The sequence below is a fragment of the Gavialis gangeticus genome, unplaced genomic scaffold (genome assembly GCF_001723915.1).
Source record: "Gavialis gangeticus isolate Ggan-Ray unplaced genomic scaffold, GavGan_comp1, whole genome shotgun sequence".
NCBI classification, from domain to species: domain Eukaryota; kingdom Metazoa; phylum Chordata; order Crocodylia; family Gavialidae; genus Gavialis; species Gavialis gangeticus.
The window spans coordinates 35,156,194-35,173,309 of NW_017728996.1; the positions used below are offsets into that span (position 1 = coordinate 35,156,194).

The 17,116-nt window shown below is 45.6% G+C and overlaps 1 protein-coding gene across 1 annotated transcript in view; it reads left to right on the forward strand.

Annotated features, from left to right (window-relative positions):
* FAM81A (family with sequence similarity 81 member A) overlaps positions 1-17,116 on the forward strand; it is a 54,424-nt gene that overhangs the window by 18,600 nt on the left and 18,708 nt on the right. The window contains exons 2-4 of the mRNA XM_019504319.1: positions 2,613-2,680; positions 4,344-4,617; positions 8,557-8,675. Of these exons, the coding sequence (XP_019359864.1) occupies positions 2,634-2,680; positions 4,344-4,617; positions 8,557-8,675 (440 nt within the window). The 5' untranslated portion in view covers positions 2,613-2,633. The remainder of the gene's footprint in view (positions 1-2,612; positions 2,681-4,343; positions 4,618-8,556; positions 8,676-17,116) is intronic.

The window sequence follows — 17,116 nt, forward strand, 5'->3', positions numbered from 1 at the left end:
CCCACAGCCCCTGCCCCCCAGCCCTGCTGGTGCCCCTTACTCCCAACCCACAGACCCTGCCCCCCAACCCTGCTGCCCAAGCAATTCCCACATTGCATGTGTGCCCTCTCTCACACACACACATACACACACACACACACACACACACACACACACACACACTGTGTATCTTTACGTGGCTTGCTGGGGCATGTGCGGGGAGCATGTGACCCCCAACAGCTAGTCACCTTGCCCGCTGCTCCCAGCCCCAAGCAGTCCCAAGCAGCCAGCCTGGGAGAGCAGAGGAAGAGCAAAGAACCCGGACATTTCCTCTGATTTTAAAAATCCTCCCAGACACTACATAGGGGGTCAAAAAAGACGACGTGTCTGGGAAAACACAGACATATGGTAACCCTATTAGTAAATAGGAATTAGATGCCTACATTCCATTAATTTTTCACTGCACTTTGGGTGCCTTGCCACTGCCGGTGCTTTTAAAAATCTCTAGATTTGATAATAATAATATGTTTTTAAAACACCTCAAACAGTTCATCCATCCATCCAACAGGAAAAGTATGAGGATCATTGGAGTATAGTTTACTACCAAATTGAAGCGCTTGCATGGATTCTAGTGTGAGCAGTAGATTTCGGTATAAATAAAAAACATCTGAAAGACGAAAAATGTATTCTTGAATATCTATCAGCAAAACAATTTGAAGCTAGAATAATCAATATTAATTTAATCTAACCATTTCTGTAGCAAACCACTAACAATTCCAGTTTTGTTAATTCTCTCACTTCTGCTTGTAAAAGAATGTAGCCTTGATACCCAGGGGGTGGTTAATGAGTTATGAGAGGCAAGGATTTTTGCAGCGGTGATATCTTTTACTGGAACAACTGCATGGTTGGGAGAGGTTTTAGCAGCAGCATAGCTAGGGCAGGGCAAGCAGGCTACCAGTACTGGGTGCCAGCTAGGAGGGGGTACCAGAATGATGTCCCTCAGACTTACTACTGCTTGTCCATAGGGGCCAGACAGTGTAGCACTACACCAGAGGTAAGTGAAGTGAGCAGTATGGAGCTCCCTTTGCTTCCTACCCCCTCCTCTCCTGTCCCCTCCCCTCCACCCTTGAACCTTTGCCAGAGTAGGTATAGCCCTGTGCCCAATATATATGTACGGGCAGGAGAGGAAGTGAAAAGGACACTAGGGCCATGGGCCTGCCACTGCCTGAGTGGGGCTCACACTGCTGCCATTGATCAGAGGACAGTTGCTTCTGAAGATAAGTTGGATGTCACAGGGTTATTTGAAAGCCCGGAGCAGGAAGTTAGGGAAATTGGGAATATTCTTCTTGAAGTTTAATATTTTTTGAGTTCTGCACTGGGTATAGTCAGCTTTGAGGTTGGTGAGGTGGGTCATATTATAAATGAGTTGTAAAGCATTTTACCTAGGTCAATAATGGCTGGAGCTTATAATGTGAGGGCTTCCTGTTGAGTGCGTGAAATAACTTGGTGGAGATTCAGCAAAGTTTTAGGAGGAGTGTATCAACATCAAAAAAGCAGAAATGGCACTCACTAGCATTAATCTGATGAAAAAGGCCAAGGAAAGCAAGTAAAATTAACCTCTGGCAGAAAACCTATCCCTTGCTTAGTTCCATAAGAGCCTTTCACAAAAGCAAACTTTACGTTGCATGAGCACAAGAACAATGATATCTTCTCATTCCTAAAATCACTTCTTTTGATCAGGTCTGAGGCAGATAGGCAGATTGGTGTCAGGGGTTTGTTTTTTCTCTGCCCTACCAAACCTGTTCTGTGAGTAAAACTAGGTTTTCAGCCTCCAGGGTTGTTGGTTTAACCCAGTGGTTCTCAGCCTTTTTAGAGTCAAGGCACCTCTCCATAACTCTTCTGAATTTAGTGGTACCCTGGTTGAGAATCTCTGAGTTAGCATCTAGCTGTTTCCAGGAGATGGCTGCAGGGGCAGGACCTCACCCCACTGTGTCCTGCACTTTTTGCCTCCCCATACCTAGTCTATCCATGAAGAGGCAAGCAAAGTCTCCAACACCAAGGCTGCTCCTTTGGGCTCTCACTTGCCAGTGCCTGGAGCCACCTGACCTTAAGGCTCCTCCTGCTGGCCCTGGAAGTGCAGGAAAGAATGAGCTGAGCTGAAAACCATGGCTCCATGTGTCACAGCTGACTGCCTGCCTGTGGCAGAGTGTATTACTCAGAGCTTGGAGACTGTTGAGGGCTTGTGTGGGGAACAGTTTCAGAGAAGCAGCCATTGGCACCCTTTCTCCATGAGATACTGTTGTGGGAGGAGGGGGAACACTTATACTGTTGCACACGAGCCAGGCAGCACAGCACCCACAGCATCCTGTTTGCGAATCACTGGTCTAACTCTTTTCATGAATGCTGAATCCATCTTCAAAAGCTCTTTAGCTGTTTTCAGTCAACAAATTTTCTTTCCCTTTTTGCTGTTTGATATCAGATTTTGGACACAGGTATTTTGAAAGTGTGATATTGTATAAAATAGCCAACGTTGAAACTCTCAGCATAATTTTAAGATATAGCAAATGCATTAAATCATTTCAGTGCCAGATATAAACTGTTAACTAATATGAAGTTGTTGTTTTTTTTAACAGACATAAATTATTGAATAGGAAATGGCACAGCGAAGCCCCATCTTTCCAACACTTGGTCCTACTGAAAGGTATGGTTACAAAATTAAGAATCCAAATAGAGGTTTGCAGGGGCAAACCCAGAAGGGGTGCTTTTGTGGAATAGAGCTCTCTTAATTCTCTATTTTATTATAATGCTTTAACATGGAACATTTTGTTCTCAGTGCAAAAATCAATTGAAATAAATACTGAAGACATAGAGATTTCATAATCTAATGCATGAGCCAAATCATGAAGTCCTTGCTGAGTTTTTTTTTCAGTCCTTTCTCAAGCCTTCAACTGGGACTGAGGAAAAACAACAGACCTCAGGACTTGTACAAATGAAAACCTTCCAGGAGTAAGGAATATGTGTAAAAACTCAGGCCCAGCCAAACTGGCCTTCATTTACATCCTTCTTCAGCTCTGTTGACTTCAGTGGATTTACAACAAGATGTAAGTGAGAGCAGGTTTTGAAAGGATTTGGTTCCTGGGAATATCAAATAACATTTACAGAAAAAAAATGAAAGGAAGATATAAGGAGTTGATTTTCAAAGGTATGAAAGGAGTTGGGCATCTATATTAGCTTTATGCCTTTGAAAATCTTCCCCTAATGATTATAGCACATCTCTAAAAGATTTTATGTTTCAGTGGCTGGACGTCACAGCAGCCAGGAGCCCCCATTGCTTTACATGAAAACTGTGGGGTGTGGAGCTCCTGTGAAAAAAATGGCCAAAAACTAGGTCAGGTACATAAATGGAAACAGAATTCTTTTGAAATTTTGGCTTCTACACTGTGCAAAGCTTGTATTTAGTCTCTCCTGGATTTTAAAGCTTTAGACATACTTGTCCAGTTCCCAGAGAACAATCTTTTTGTATTGGTGCTCCAGGAGTAGTCTGTTTGGCAAAGAAAAGAATAGACAGCAATTTAAGATACTCCTTCTTAGTCTGTTTCTATTTAATGTACAATAGACACTTCTTACAGTTATTATGTTGAACAAGGATAGACATAAGGACGCACACATGTAACATAGTTTGCACACATGCTAGCCAAATGGAATAGAAACTGAATAAAAGTATTCTGAGTTCCTGTTCCCAGTCAAAGTGCTGTGTCTGTGTCCTAGTTTCTCCCCAAACATGTCAAAGTCCTATTAATAGGAGCACATGCCTCAAGAAGATACTTTAGAGCAGTGTCTCCCAACCTTTTTTTGATGTGACCCTAGATTGGCCACCAACAGAACCTCTTAACTTGGTGCTGTGGGGGCTGCTGGGAGTGGAGTGTGGCAGTGGCCGGGGGCTGGGGGGGAGCCGCCATTGCTTGCTTTGTGCACGGCACCCCTGCCCTGCCCTGCCCACCCTCCCGCCGCTCCTGGGCTGCACATGTGAGTGTGCATGTGCGTGTGTGTGCAGACCCTTCACAACCCTACTGAGGACCCTGATTTGCATTGTACCCCAAGGTTGGGAACCAATGCTTTAGAGGGAGTGGGAAGAAAGTCCTCATTTCTTTTTTCAAATACCACGTATCCTGCTCCTTTTAATTTGTAGATCAATCAAGTATTCTGAGAGTTAGTTTTCTTTCTGAGGGGACAGTATTTCCCAGTGCTTTCTGCTAGGGTAGCAACCCCATAACCATGACTGTGACTAAAAGCCACAATAGAGGTTTGAGTACATATTTTATAATAATAATACACGTGTTTGAATATTTTTTTCCTTTTCTTAGACGGATTCGAAATATACCACTCCATAGCCAGGCTTTGACAGCAGTTCCATTAGCATCTGCGAGTCTAGTGGATCAGCTAGAAGACCGAATTCTAAGCCATGAGAAAACAACCGCGGCCCTTGTGGAACACGCGTTTCGCATTAAGGAGGACATTGTTTCCACTCTGCATAGAATGCAGAACAAAGGGGGAGGAGATCGGTTGGCTAGGCAACTCTTAGAAGAACACATCCGAAACATAACTGCAATAGTGAGGCAGCTTAATCGGGACATTGAGGTATGCTATGGTCTTTCATAGGGTTAACACTGTCTAAACTACTGATTTTTTCTAAAGTAATAAAAAAATTAGCAAGATTTAGTAAGCAAAGTTATTGTGAGAGCTGAAGAGCTTCTGAGCTCTTTATACCTTCTAACAAAGGGTATGCAAATTGCATAATTCTTTTGGTGGCTTTAAAAATAGCACAGGATGCCAGCAGGAGTTTAAATATAAATCCCACACAATTCTTTGTGGTATTAATGTATTTTCTTTCAATGCAAAGCTAGAAAACCTAGGCAATAGGTAGGGTGGGGTGGCACCTTAAAGACTGTCTTGTTCAGAGAAGTACAAGGTTTTTTAGGCAACAACGTATTTTAGCAGATGCTAGGAATCAGGGGGCACTTGTGCCTCCTGAGTCTGGGGGGGTGGGCACAATTTGTGGGCAGGCCCGGGGGTGGGCCAAAAGCCCCATATCCACTCCTATACTTCTGTGCCGTGGCTTAGTGCCCCACCCCCCCATGCTGCCAGCCCATATGGCAAATAATATTGCCCTGTCCCGAGCGGTGCTGAGTCAAGGGCCGATTTTAGGGGGGGGTACATGCCCCCTGTGCCCTCCCTACCAGTCATCTGTGTTAGGAATGGACTAGCACAGGGGTGCTCAAATCCCAGTCTGTGGGCCAAATTCAGCCTGCAGAGCCATGGCATCCAGCCTATGGGGTCCCCATGGGTTGGAAAATTTGGCAGTGGGATAGCTATGGAAATTAATTCTGCTATCCCTCCCCTGCTGCCAAATTACCAACCCCCATGTGGATGGATTGTGCCTGGGCTGCCCCTGTGCAGCTGGATCAGGCCTGTCCCCCTTCGCCCTCCCATGTGGTAGAATTGAGGCTGAGCTGTCTCTGCCCCCCATGACTGGAATGGGCCCACCAGCCTGATCCAGCCCACAGACAGACTGGCACCATCCGTTTGGCCCATGGGGTAAAGCTTGAGTACCATGGGACTATCAGAAAGAAGCTACAAATATCGTTAGTCAGTGCAATGCTCACAGTGGCATAAGTAGGGTGGGGTGACTGGGGCAGCTGCCCTGGGTGCTGACTTGGGGAGGGGGCAGAGGACAGAATTGTGCTAGTGGCAGCAGCGGCAACCAGAAGTTGCCACAGACGTTGCCTGGCTGCACTGAACACTCATATCTAGGTCAGTGATTCTTCTGCATATGCACACTTAGCATGTGGGCACAGGATGCCTGGAACCCTTTCAAAGAGGGAACTTTTCACAAAGGGGTCAGCTGTACATTCTAGTTACGTGTGAACAAGCTCAGAATAATTCAAAGGGAGCAAAACCACTCCAACTTTAACACTCCTTCATCCAGGTTTAAAGTTTTGCTGCAGTTGAATCATTCTCAGCTCATTCGCACATACCAGTTATAACGTACCAGCTGCTGCCCTGTTGAAACATTCCCCTTTTGAAAAGGCTCCAAAAGTTAGTGTGTAAATACACCTCCTAAATACACTTTAAATTCCAAGAGTTTAGGTGTACAAGCCACTTTAGACCAGTTTAAACTTCCTGGAATGATTCAAAAGCACATTAGAAAAATCAAATACTATTTGGAGCTGGTCCTTCTTGAACTAGTTCAATGTTGTGTGCAGACAGAGCATTCCATGCTAGTGTCGGTCCTCCAGGCATCCCATGCATCACTGCTCCTCACCCCCAAAAAACCATGCAGGGCAGAGGGGCTTCTCTACTGCCCTTTAGCTCTATTGCTAACAGAAACCAGTCTGCAGGGGTGGGGAAGCAGAAAGCTTCTGTGTCAGTTTGACTTCCCTACTAGGGACCTTGGGTGGGGATCCTAGGTTTATTTAGAGGGGTGGATTAACTAGGTGTATGTGTGGTGGGAAGGAGTTGTAGCCCTTTGCCTAGGTGAATGGGTGGTTGTGCCTGTATCAGTAACCACCAGCAATTGCTGGGTGGGGTGGGAGGAAAGAGCTATTGCACAATGGGCACTTAGCAGAATAGAATGGCTATCAATTCCATGCATGTGAAGCGAATTAGCCCATTAACTGTTAATTGCTCCTACCCTCTGTGCTGCACTCTTGCAGCAGCCCTGCCAGGCAGGTGCAGGTTCCACTCTGTATACATATCTCTGAGCAATTGCTGGCAATGCAGGGTAGTTGAGTGGTTAAAAAAGCTAGCAGGTTTGAGGAAGGGGCGGAGCACACCAGCACCCTGGGAACCACAAGCAGGGGGCCACAAAGCCCCTCAGCACTTGGCAACCCCTCCACTCTAGTCCCCTGCCCCAGTCAAGATCTTCCCTCTAGAGCAGGGATGGGCAGAGGGCCACTTAGGGAGTTTTGATGAGCTATTGTGGGCCAGGTCAGCACCCCCACCTCCTCTCCAAAACTCCCTAAATGGCTCTGCCCTGCACATATCTGGGTGGATGGGATGGAGCCACAGGATGACGAGGAGTGACATCTGGGAGCCGGACAGATGGGTGGGGCTGGGATTAGGATCTCTGGGCAGTGACAGTGCAGGGACAGTGTCTGAGGCAGAGACATGACCTGCTCTCGGCACACCCCTGCAAACAGTGCCAGTTCTGTGGGCAGGGGTATGTGGGGAGTGGATTGTGGCTCTGCCCTGGGCCCTAGGCCTATGCTTATCACTGCCCAGCAATCCCAGGGGCTTTATGAAGACTGGCCTGGGACCTGCATGGGCAGGGGGCAGCATCCAGGAGTGGGATGGGAGGAGGGACCAGGGATGGAATTGGGATTGTGGGGTGCTGACAGTGCAGGGCTGGGGCCTGGGACAGAGCCACGATCTGCACCCTGCATGCCCCTGCTTGCAGAATTGGTGCCTGTTGCAGGGACGTGTGGCTTCATGGCTATGCCCTGGGCCTCAGCCCTGCATTGTCACCACCCCGTGATCTCAATCCCAATCCCAATCCCAGCCCTGGCACAATCTCTGCCCACCCATCCCAATCCGGGATGCTGCTCCCTGCCTACCTGCATCCCCATCCCATCTGTCCGGCTGCCTGTGCAAGTCCTGGGCCAGTCTCCATGGAGACTCTGCCTGCCCGCTTTGTCTGCTGCCCCCAATGGTCAGGTGGAGTGTCCAGGCAATGGGGCCAGGTCCAGCGGCATCAGTGGAAATTGGCAGCAGCAGCTGGAAGAAGTTGCCACTGTAGGGGCTGCTGCAAAGTGAGTCTGGCTCCCATGCCACCCTAGCCCCGCTGTGTACCAGGGGGTGATAGGACCAGCTGCACATGCCACACCCCAGGCTGCCCCCCATGCCTGGGCTGGGCAGGGCCAAAGGATCCACCGTGGGCCAGACAAAATCCCCTGGCAGGCCAGATCCGGTGCAGGGGGCATATTTTGCCCACCCTTGCTCTAAAGAAATCTTGGACAAACTCTGGGCAGTGACCTCTGGAAGGCATGATGGTCTGGGTACTCTATTGCTCTCTGGTGGCATTTTGGTAGCAATACAGTCCCTAAATGATGAGGGCTCTGCTCAGAACATTTAGCCATGTAAGTTGTTCTGTCCAGTGCCATTCTCGAAACGGTTCAAGTGTTATGTCTGTTACCTCTGCCCCTCACTCCCTTTTGCTTCCAACATAACACCCCCTTCCAGAAGTTGCTTAAACAAACAGCTTCAAGTCTGGTATCTTAGAAATTAACAGAATAAGGGATTTGGTGGAAAATAAGGAAGTGTAGTTAATATTTGAGGGTCCAATTCTGCTGCTCATCTATACCTTGCATTTTAACTGAATTTGAGAGTTTTATATGTTAATTGGCCCCTAAAAATAAGAAGCCATAAATGAATATTGTGTTCCTGTTTTAGCATATTCCTAAACACAGTTGTTATTAAAAGTGTGGTTATGCTTGAATTGTATTTAAAATATGATGAATGACTAACTCAACATATAGTTAGTGGCCTGTTGAATTCTTTTTGTACATTAATGTTTTATAGACACTTCAGGAACAAATACGTGTCAGAGATAACCTCAGCTATGGAACCAATTCTACCCTGAAGAGTTTGGAAATGCGGCAACTCTCTGGTTTGGGAGACCTTCGGGGGAGGGTTGCAAGGTAAGTGCCAATTTTGGGGATATTTTGATGCTGATTTTCTATTAATCTTACAGCATGCACTTCATTTTCAGTGGCAATGGGCCAAATTCAGCTTTGGCCTTATTCCCAGAATGAATTTGGTCCTGTAGTTTCAAGAAAATGCACTTGCGTTCAAGTATCAAATATTAGAGATAATTACATCTCTCTTAATTCTGGTAATTAAGTCTGAACAAATGAACTTAAATTTGAAAAATGTTTGAGTTTTGTTCAGGTTGAAAAGGCTTTCTTTTTGGAACCATCTCATTAGCACACCTTCTTAAAATGCCCTGGAACACTTCAGTCTCCAGAGAGCACATTAAATATTGTTTTAATTTTGTATGCATTTTAAGGAGGAAAAATAAATCACATAAATTATTAAAAAATAAGAAATTATTAAAAAATAACAGTTGCTTGTTATTCCTGGGGTTTAAAAATGAGTGGCAGCACAGAGTCACAAAGGTTCTGCAAATTCATAATACCATGAATTATACTTGTGCAGTTTCATAGCCTTTAGATTATGTACTCAATAACACCTGCATCCAGGTAATGTGATTGTACAAGTATTGGTGACAACATACTCTGAAATTTCTGGGATGACAAATGTGTCCTTAACTTCACTGCAGGTTCTTTGACTAACAGCTTCAGTGTAAATGCACCATGGATGAATTTGTTCCATCATCTGGATTTTTTGTGGACTTTTTATTAGCATCACTATTCTTTGCTGGATCAGTTTTGCTACATGATTATCATAAATCTCTTTTGATTTATTGATACCTTCAATTGCCTGGAAAAATCTAGCTGATACGGTGGAAGGTTAAAAGCTTTTGTAAGATTTCCTAATTGTCTCTCTCGAACAGTTCAAAGTTTCCATGAAGAGTTGTTAGAGCAGTTTCCAGGGATTAGAGGATTGATTTTTTTCATTTTTTACAGTGAGTACCCTTAAGTATAACAGGAATGAATCAAATGTATACTTAATTTGTTTTTTCAAGTCAGATAATCTGTTGAAAATATGTTTACAGTTATATAGGTCAATAATCAGTGATCACTGAAGAATCCCCTTAAAATTCATTGGTATGAGTTTTCCTGTATAGCTTTCTTTTCATATAAAGTGTTCACAATGAGATTCTACAAAACCTTCAGACAGGTTCTATGTTTGAAGTTCAATTAGCGTTAGTTTGTGGAACACTCATTTATGTTGGTGAAGGCCTTTTCATGCCGTTGATTTTAATTGGATAATTCATGTAAACGAACATTGGCCAACATATGGTCTACAGTCACGGTGGGGGACAATGGTAATCTATCAATATTTACATCTCTATTTCTTTTTTACATGTCTACTAAGAGAACCTAAGTTGTACTGCTTCAGGTCCTGTTTCCTTGATGATCATAACAATATGACAGTGATTATACATAATAAAATGTTTCAGGTTGGTTGTCAGTATGTCTTGAAGACTAGAAATCCGTATTTGTTACTCACAGAAAATCAGTTTATTTTTGCTTAATTGTTATTTTTTAATCGGATACTTATCTACCATGCATTTTGTATAATAAAATCTTCCCCTGTGAGGGGAGGTAAAATTGCTTTATTTGTAATGTGCTGAATTCAGTTAGAACATTGTTCTGAGAGAGGGATTTAGCTGCCTTCAGCTACAAGCATATTTAGCTTAAAAATTATTGTAATAGGTGGCGCTTCTATCTTTCTCTGCTTTTTCCCCCCATGGTATCATAGGTGTTTTGGGGCTGTTTTATGGTTGTGATGTGCAGGAAGGACCAGACTGGATGTTGTTGTGGGCTGCTTTGGATACCTGTTTATTATGTTGTTGCCTGTAATTGCAGGGAACTAGAAATAATGGCCTGGGAGGTCCTGTCCAGTTCTATGTTCCTATTATAAATCCATCATTATTATTTAGTTTCTAGAAGCCTCAATTAAGGTTGTCCCAGGGGTTGTATCAATGCATACTGAGAAACAATTACTGAATGCTATGTTCTGCAGTTATGAAATGCTGAAGCATATAATTTCATTCTGACAGTTCCACTAAAAAAATCAAGGAGTGAGACTACCTTGCTGGCTTTCTAATGATATTTTATAGTTAGATTCTGTAAAATTGCACGTTAATCCCAGCTATTTACTGCCTATCTAAATCCTGCTCCCCCCCGGTTTAGGTTTAGGTTGATACCCTAGATGTGAATAACATATCTAGTCTTATCTTTATGATGGGATAAACTAAACTGTCAGAGCTGAATAACCCGCAATGGAGACTTGATTCCAGATTACTACTGTTGCTTCAGGTCCATCTATACTTTGTATGAAATTGTGAGATTATTCAGCATGTGGAATGCTATACAAATGTATCACAAACTGTCAACATTACTAAATAATCATAACTTTTAGGCTTAGTGAAACTTTTTTGAAATATGTAAGAACATTAGAATAGTTACAGTTTCATTTAAAAATGAAGCCATCTAGTACAGCATCTTGTCTATGAAATTACTGATTCTATACATTTCCAGCATGCCACTACAAGTCTTGGGTATACTGCACAGGATTTAGAATCATAGAATCATAGAAAATGAGGGTTGGAAGGGCCCTGAGGAGGTTATTTAGTCCACCCCCCTGCTCAAAGCAGGACCACCCTCAACTAGATCATCCTAGCCAAGGCTTTGTCTATCCAGGTCTTAAAAACCTCCAAACCACAACCTCCCTGGGTAACCTGTTCCAGTGTTTTACTATCGTTCTAGTGAGAAAATGCTTCCTAATATCTAACATAAACTTCCCTTCCTGCAACTTGTGACCATTGCTCCTTGTTCTGTCATCTGTCACCACTGAGAACAGTCTAGCTCCACCCTCTTTTGAACCCCACTTCAGGTAGTCAAAGGCTGTGATTAAATCCTCTCCGTCTTCTCGTCTCTAGACTAAATACGCCCATTTCCCTCAGCCTCTCCTCAGAAGTCATGTGCCCCAGCCCCAGAACCATTTTTGTTTCCCTCCACTGGAGTTTCTCCAATTTGTCCACATCCTTTCTGTAGTGGGGGGCCCGAAACTGAACACAGTACTCCAGATGTGGCCTCCCCAGTGCTCAATAGAGGGGAATAATCACTTCATCCCTGCATACCCAAGCAGTACTCTTATACTCCTCTGTAGTTGTTTGTCCAAGTTTCCATTTCTTACAAGCTTCCTTTTTGTGATTTAGTTTACTGAAGAATTCCCTGTTAAGCCAAGCTGATTTTCTGTTATACTTGCTAGTCTTCTTGCAGATCAGGATGGTTTGTTCTTACACTCTCAGTAAGGCTTCTTTAAGGTACAGCCAGCTTTCCTGGACTCTTCTCCCCCTCAGACTGCCTTCCCAGGGGATCCTCCCCATGTGTCCCCTGAGCGAGTCCAAGTCTGCTTTTCTGAAGTCCAAGGGCCTTACTCTGATGCTCTCCCTCCTTCCTTTCCTCAGAATCCTGAACTCAGTCATTTCATGGTTGCTGCTGCCCAAGTTGCCATCTGCTAGTACATTAAACAACAATTATTCCCTGTTTGTGAGCAACAGGTCAAGAAGAGCATAGTAGGGGTGTGTGAAGCAGGCCCTATTCAATTCAGATTTGGATTCGGCCCGAATCGGGGACAGTGGTTCAATTTGTTGACTTGGATCACTGTCCCTGGTTCGATTCAGCTGAATCTGTCTTTGAAGATTCAGCGTTGATTTGAAGAATCAGTGATTCAGACTCAGACACAGCTTAAAATTTTTTTCCCACATACCTTGAGGTACCAGTGTGGCTCATGAATGCTGTGATACTGGGGCGGATGGAGCATCTCAAAGGAATGAGGGGTGGGGGGGCCACCCACGTGCTCGTCAGTGAGCCTGAAAGTGGACCAGAAGTACTTCCAGTCCACTTCTGGGTCCACCAGGGAGCGCACGGGGGCCCTTCCAGACCTTGTGGCTCAGTGATCAGCCGTGGGGGGACCCCGGGTGCCCCCCCAGACCCAGGAGGCACCAGTTGCTGAGCCGAAGGGGGCGGGCCACACAGTGTGCTCTCCGGTGGACCTGGAAGTGGACCAGAAGTGCTTCTGGTCCACTTCTGGGTATGCTGAGTGTGCTGGGGATGCCCCCCCCACCCCGTGCTTGTGTGGGATGCTCTATCTGCCACAGCATTGCAGCATTCACGAGCTCCATGCTACCTAGAGGTATGTAGAAAAACCATTTAAAGCTGTGTCTGTCTGAATCACCAAATCTTTCTGAATCCAATTGGAGGGTTCTGATTCAATTTGGAGAGATTAGAGGGTCCTCTGATTCAATTTGGATTCAGAGATTCGGCTACCAAATCGGGCCGAATCCCCGTTGAATTGAATCACGGACTGAAGCTTTGCACAACCCTAGAGCACAGCCCTTAATTGGCTGTCCTAGCACTTGTACCAGGAAATTGTCCCCAAGACTCTCCAAAAACTTCCTGCATTGCTGCACACAGCTGTATTGCCTTCCCAGCATATGTTAGTGTGATTGAAGTTCCCCATGAGAACGAAGGCCTGTGGTTAGGAAACTTCCATCACCTGTTTGAAGAAAGCCTCATCCACCACTTCCTCCTCGTCTGGTGGTCTATAGCAGACCCCCACCACAACATTAGCCTTGTTGCTCTCCCCTCTGACCTTAACCCAGAGACTTTCCACAGGCCTATCTCCAGTTTCATACTGGAGCTCTGAGCAATCATATAGCTCTTTTACATAAAGTGCAACTCCTTCTCCTCTCCCCTGCTGTCCTTCCTGAGCAGTTTGTACCAATCCATGACTGTGCTGCAGTCATGTGAGCTCCCACCAAGTCTCTGTTATTCCAATCACATCATAGTTCTGTGACTGTGCGAGGACTTCCAATTCTTCCTGCTTGTTTCCCAGGCTCCGTGCATTTGTGTACAGGCACCTAAGGTGTAACTAGTTGATTGTCCTCATTTCTCAGGAAGAATGAGAATACCTCCCCTGTTGCCCCCTCCTGCTTTCTCTTCCTCCAGGTCACAACTTCCCCACTTATCTCATGTCTTACCTTTGGTCTCCATCCTCTGACAAACCTAGTTTAAGCCCTCCTCACTAGGTTAGCGAGTCTGTCTGCGAAGATGCTCTTCCCTCTGTTCATTGGGTGGATCCCATCTCTTTCCAGAAATCCTTCTTCTTGGAACACCATCCCATGGTCAAAGAAGCCAAAGCCTTGCTGGCGACACCACCTGCATAGCCAGGTAGGATGCATCCCCTACTGCCCAGACCTTTCCCTTAACCAGAAGAATTGAAGAGAACATCACCTGAGCCCCCATCCCCTTCACCCTTGCACCCAGAACCCTGTAGTCACTTTTTATCTGCTCAGGGTCTCCCTTGGCAGTATCATTAGTGCATACATGGATGAGCAGCATGGGGTAGTAGTCAGAGGAATGGATAAATCTTGGTAATCCCTCTGTGACATCTTGGATCTGGACTCTGGGCAAGTGGCAGACTTCCTGAGACAACAGGTCAGGTTGGCAGATGGATCCCTCTGTCCCCTGCAGAAGGGCATATCCAATGACCACTACCCATTGTTTCTTCTTGGTGGTGGTGATTTTGATCCTTCCCACCTTGAGGAGTTCTGGCCTGTCCTCCTTCACCAATGGAATATGATCCTCCCCCGCTATTGTCCCATATCTATTCTCCAGATGAACAGCTGCAGGTGGAAATTAAAATTTCTGTTTGCTGCCAGAGGTTACAAGCTTCCAGAGTCCATGTTCTCTCCCTTCTCTAGCGCTGCCTCTAGTAATTCTTCCTCCACAGTCCCGGAGGTCTCCTCCAGCATTGAATCGATGAACTCCTCATGGTGGAGGATACTTTGGAGCCTCACCAACACCTCCTGTAGCTCTCCTGCCTTTTCCCTGAGCAACAGCTCCAGAAGTCAACGCTCACATTGCAGGCACTCCCCCACTTGGCCATTAGCTGAAGGAACCTACAAGCCACAGTCCCCACAGTACCAAGCCCGGACCCAGGTGGAAAACTTGGTGGTGAGTGGTCCTGCCTGGACAGAAACCTCATAGGTGCAAGCAGAGGCAGTGGCAGTGACTCTGGCATTGCAACGTCTTCCAGCCATTTTACTGAGTCTCTTAATCTGCCTCTTCTCTCTTACTGCCCTTCTTCCAAGCACACCTCCTCTAGTGAACTCACCTGGAAGATGGCCTGTTTCCTGTTCCTTGGCTCCAAAGTAGGGCTGTCAATTAATTGCTGTTAATATGTGCAATTAATGCATTTATTTGTTTTTGTGTTAATTTTTTTAATGCGCATTAATCGCTGCTAGTGCTGGGAGAAAAGGAGCCCCTCTCCCCTTGCTGGTGCATGCCTTCCTGTGTGCTAGGGGAAAAGTGGCCCCTCTCCTTTTGCTGCTGCTGATACATACACACACACACACACACACACACACACACACCCCGGGAGCAGACTCAGTAGTTGGATGCAGGTAAGTGTATGGGGAGGGATGGGCAGGGGTTGGAGGGTCAGGTCTTAGGAACAGTCTAGGGTTTGTGTACATCCAAAAATATTTATAATAAATTGAGATTCTATTATTGTTTATGTGCATGATTACAATTGTGATTAATCACAACAATTTTTTAAATCTTGAGATTAATTGTGATTTTTTTTAATTGCTTGACAGCCCTACTCCAAAGGGTTCCTTTTTCTTGCTTTCTCACACCAACCTGAAAGGCTGTCCCCTGAAAGGCATGGGGTGGGGCAGCAAGCTGACTAGTGAACTGCCTGCAAACTGCTTGCCCTGTTCGCTGCCTCTCTGGTTGCTTGGGGAGTCTCCTTTTATACCCTCCTGGGCCAGACTGGCTCCACCCCCTTGTTAGGGTTTCTGTCAGTCACAGGCAGCAATCACTTGACAATCAGCAATCACTCAGCTAGCAACACTCCCAGCTTCTCAGAGCACATACTCTAAATACATACACAGCCCACCAAACAACACTCGGCACGCCAAAGGCACAGGCAGCTCCAGATCATTTACTTTCCCTGGGCAGGATCTGGTGCTTGGTGCCTGGCTTCTCTTCCCTTTCCCCTTCCCCTTCCTCTTCCCCGTTTTGCTCCCAGCAAACTGCCTGAAAGCTGCTTGCCCCATTTGCCGCTCCTGTGTGCTGGATTTAGTCTTAAATAAACCATATTTTGTACTGAAAGGTACCATCCTGCTGTGTAAAGTACTTGGTCTGGTCAAGTGATTCTCACGCAGGATGCTGTGGAACCCCAGGGGGCTGTGGAATCCTTTTAAGGGTGTCATGAGACATTTCTCAATATTAGCACTGTTAGCTGTGGAAACATATGACCCACAAGATAAACCCAGAGATTTCAAATAGGAATCCATGGTGTCAAAATCATTCTGACCTTTTTCAGTAAAAAATGAATGAAAGCTAAGAGCTCGTACTCTATGTTTAAGGACAGACAGTCAAAAAGCCCAAGGCTGAATAAATTCAATCTTTGCAGTTTATTCTAAGCTGTGTAGATTGAACCAATAATTAAGTGAACAGGCATTCACTTTTGGTTCCAGAAATGCAGCCACATACCTGCAGTGGTCCAGATCAGAAGCCGGGGGATGCTGGAGCACACCTCTCTGCTCTATTGGAGCAGACAGCTTGGGCCAAGGCTAGCCTGCTATTCTGTGGGGGAGGGACGGTGAGGGGGGTTTGCGGGCAAAGAACAAAGCATCCTGGGATGCTGGGGGACTGTGAGTTAACTTGAACCTGGAGGAGATATGGGACAGAGGTTCAATAAATGGATTTAATCTAAACCAGTTAAGTCTGATACTATAACCTTCCAGGTTTAACTTAAACTGGTTTCAGCCATTTTGAAAGCAGTTTATATGCACTGAACTTCTGTTGTGTTACAGATTTGAACAGTTTCTGATCACTTATTCCAATTTATGTGTAATTTATTTCCCTGGTCTATAAGGGATGCCTTGGGTCTGACAAAGGATACCTTGAGTCTAATGTGGGAGGGGAGCCTTGATTCCAAACAGATTGAGAACCACTAGTGTAAGTGTATAGCCATTTGTAAGAGTCAGATTTGATCATTTTATCATTTCTTTTAAACAGTACTGATTTAAAAAGAAATATAGTATACTGAAACTCAGAATGTGTTCATTCTAATATTATAAAACTCTTAATCTTTCTGTCCGTAACACTTTATTTGCGCTGTCATTGGCTGACAAACAGCCACTCAGAGTGCAAAGAAGCATTTGGACAGGCAGCAACGCACTGCCATGATGGCAGGGACACAGGGGACGGAGCTGGGGGGCAAGGTCAGTGCAACTGGCCTTGCCCCCTCGCACTGCTCCCTGGAGGTGACGGCAATGGAGTGGACGGAATGGGGCGGGGGGGCAAAGTCTTGCCCTCAGAGCTGGCCTCACCCCCCCCCCCCCCCCTTGGGGGGGGCGGCGGTGGGCAACCGC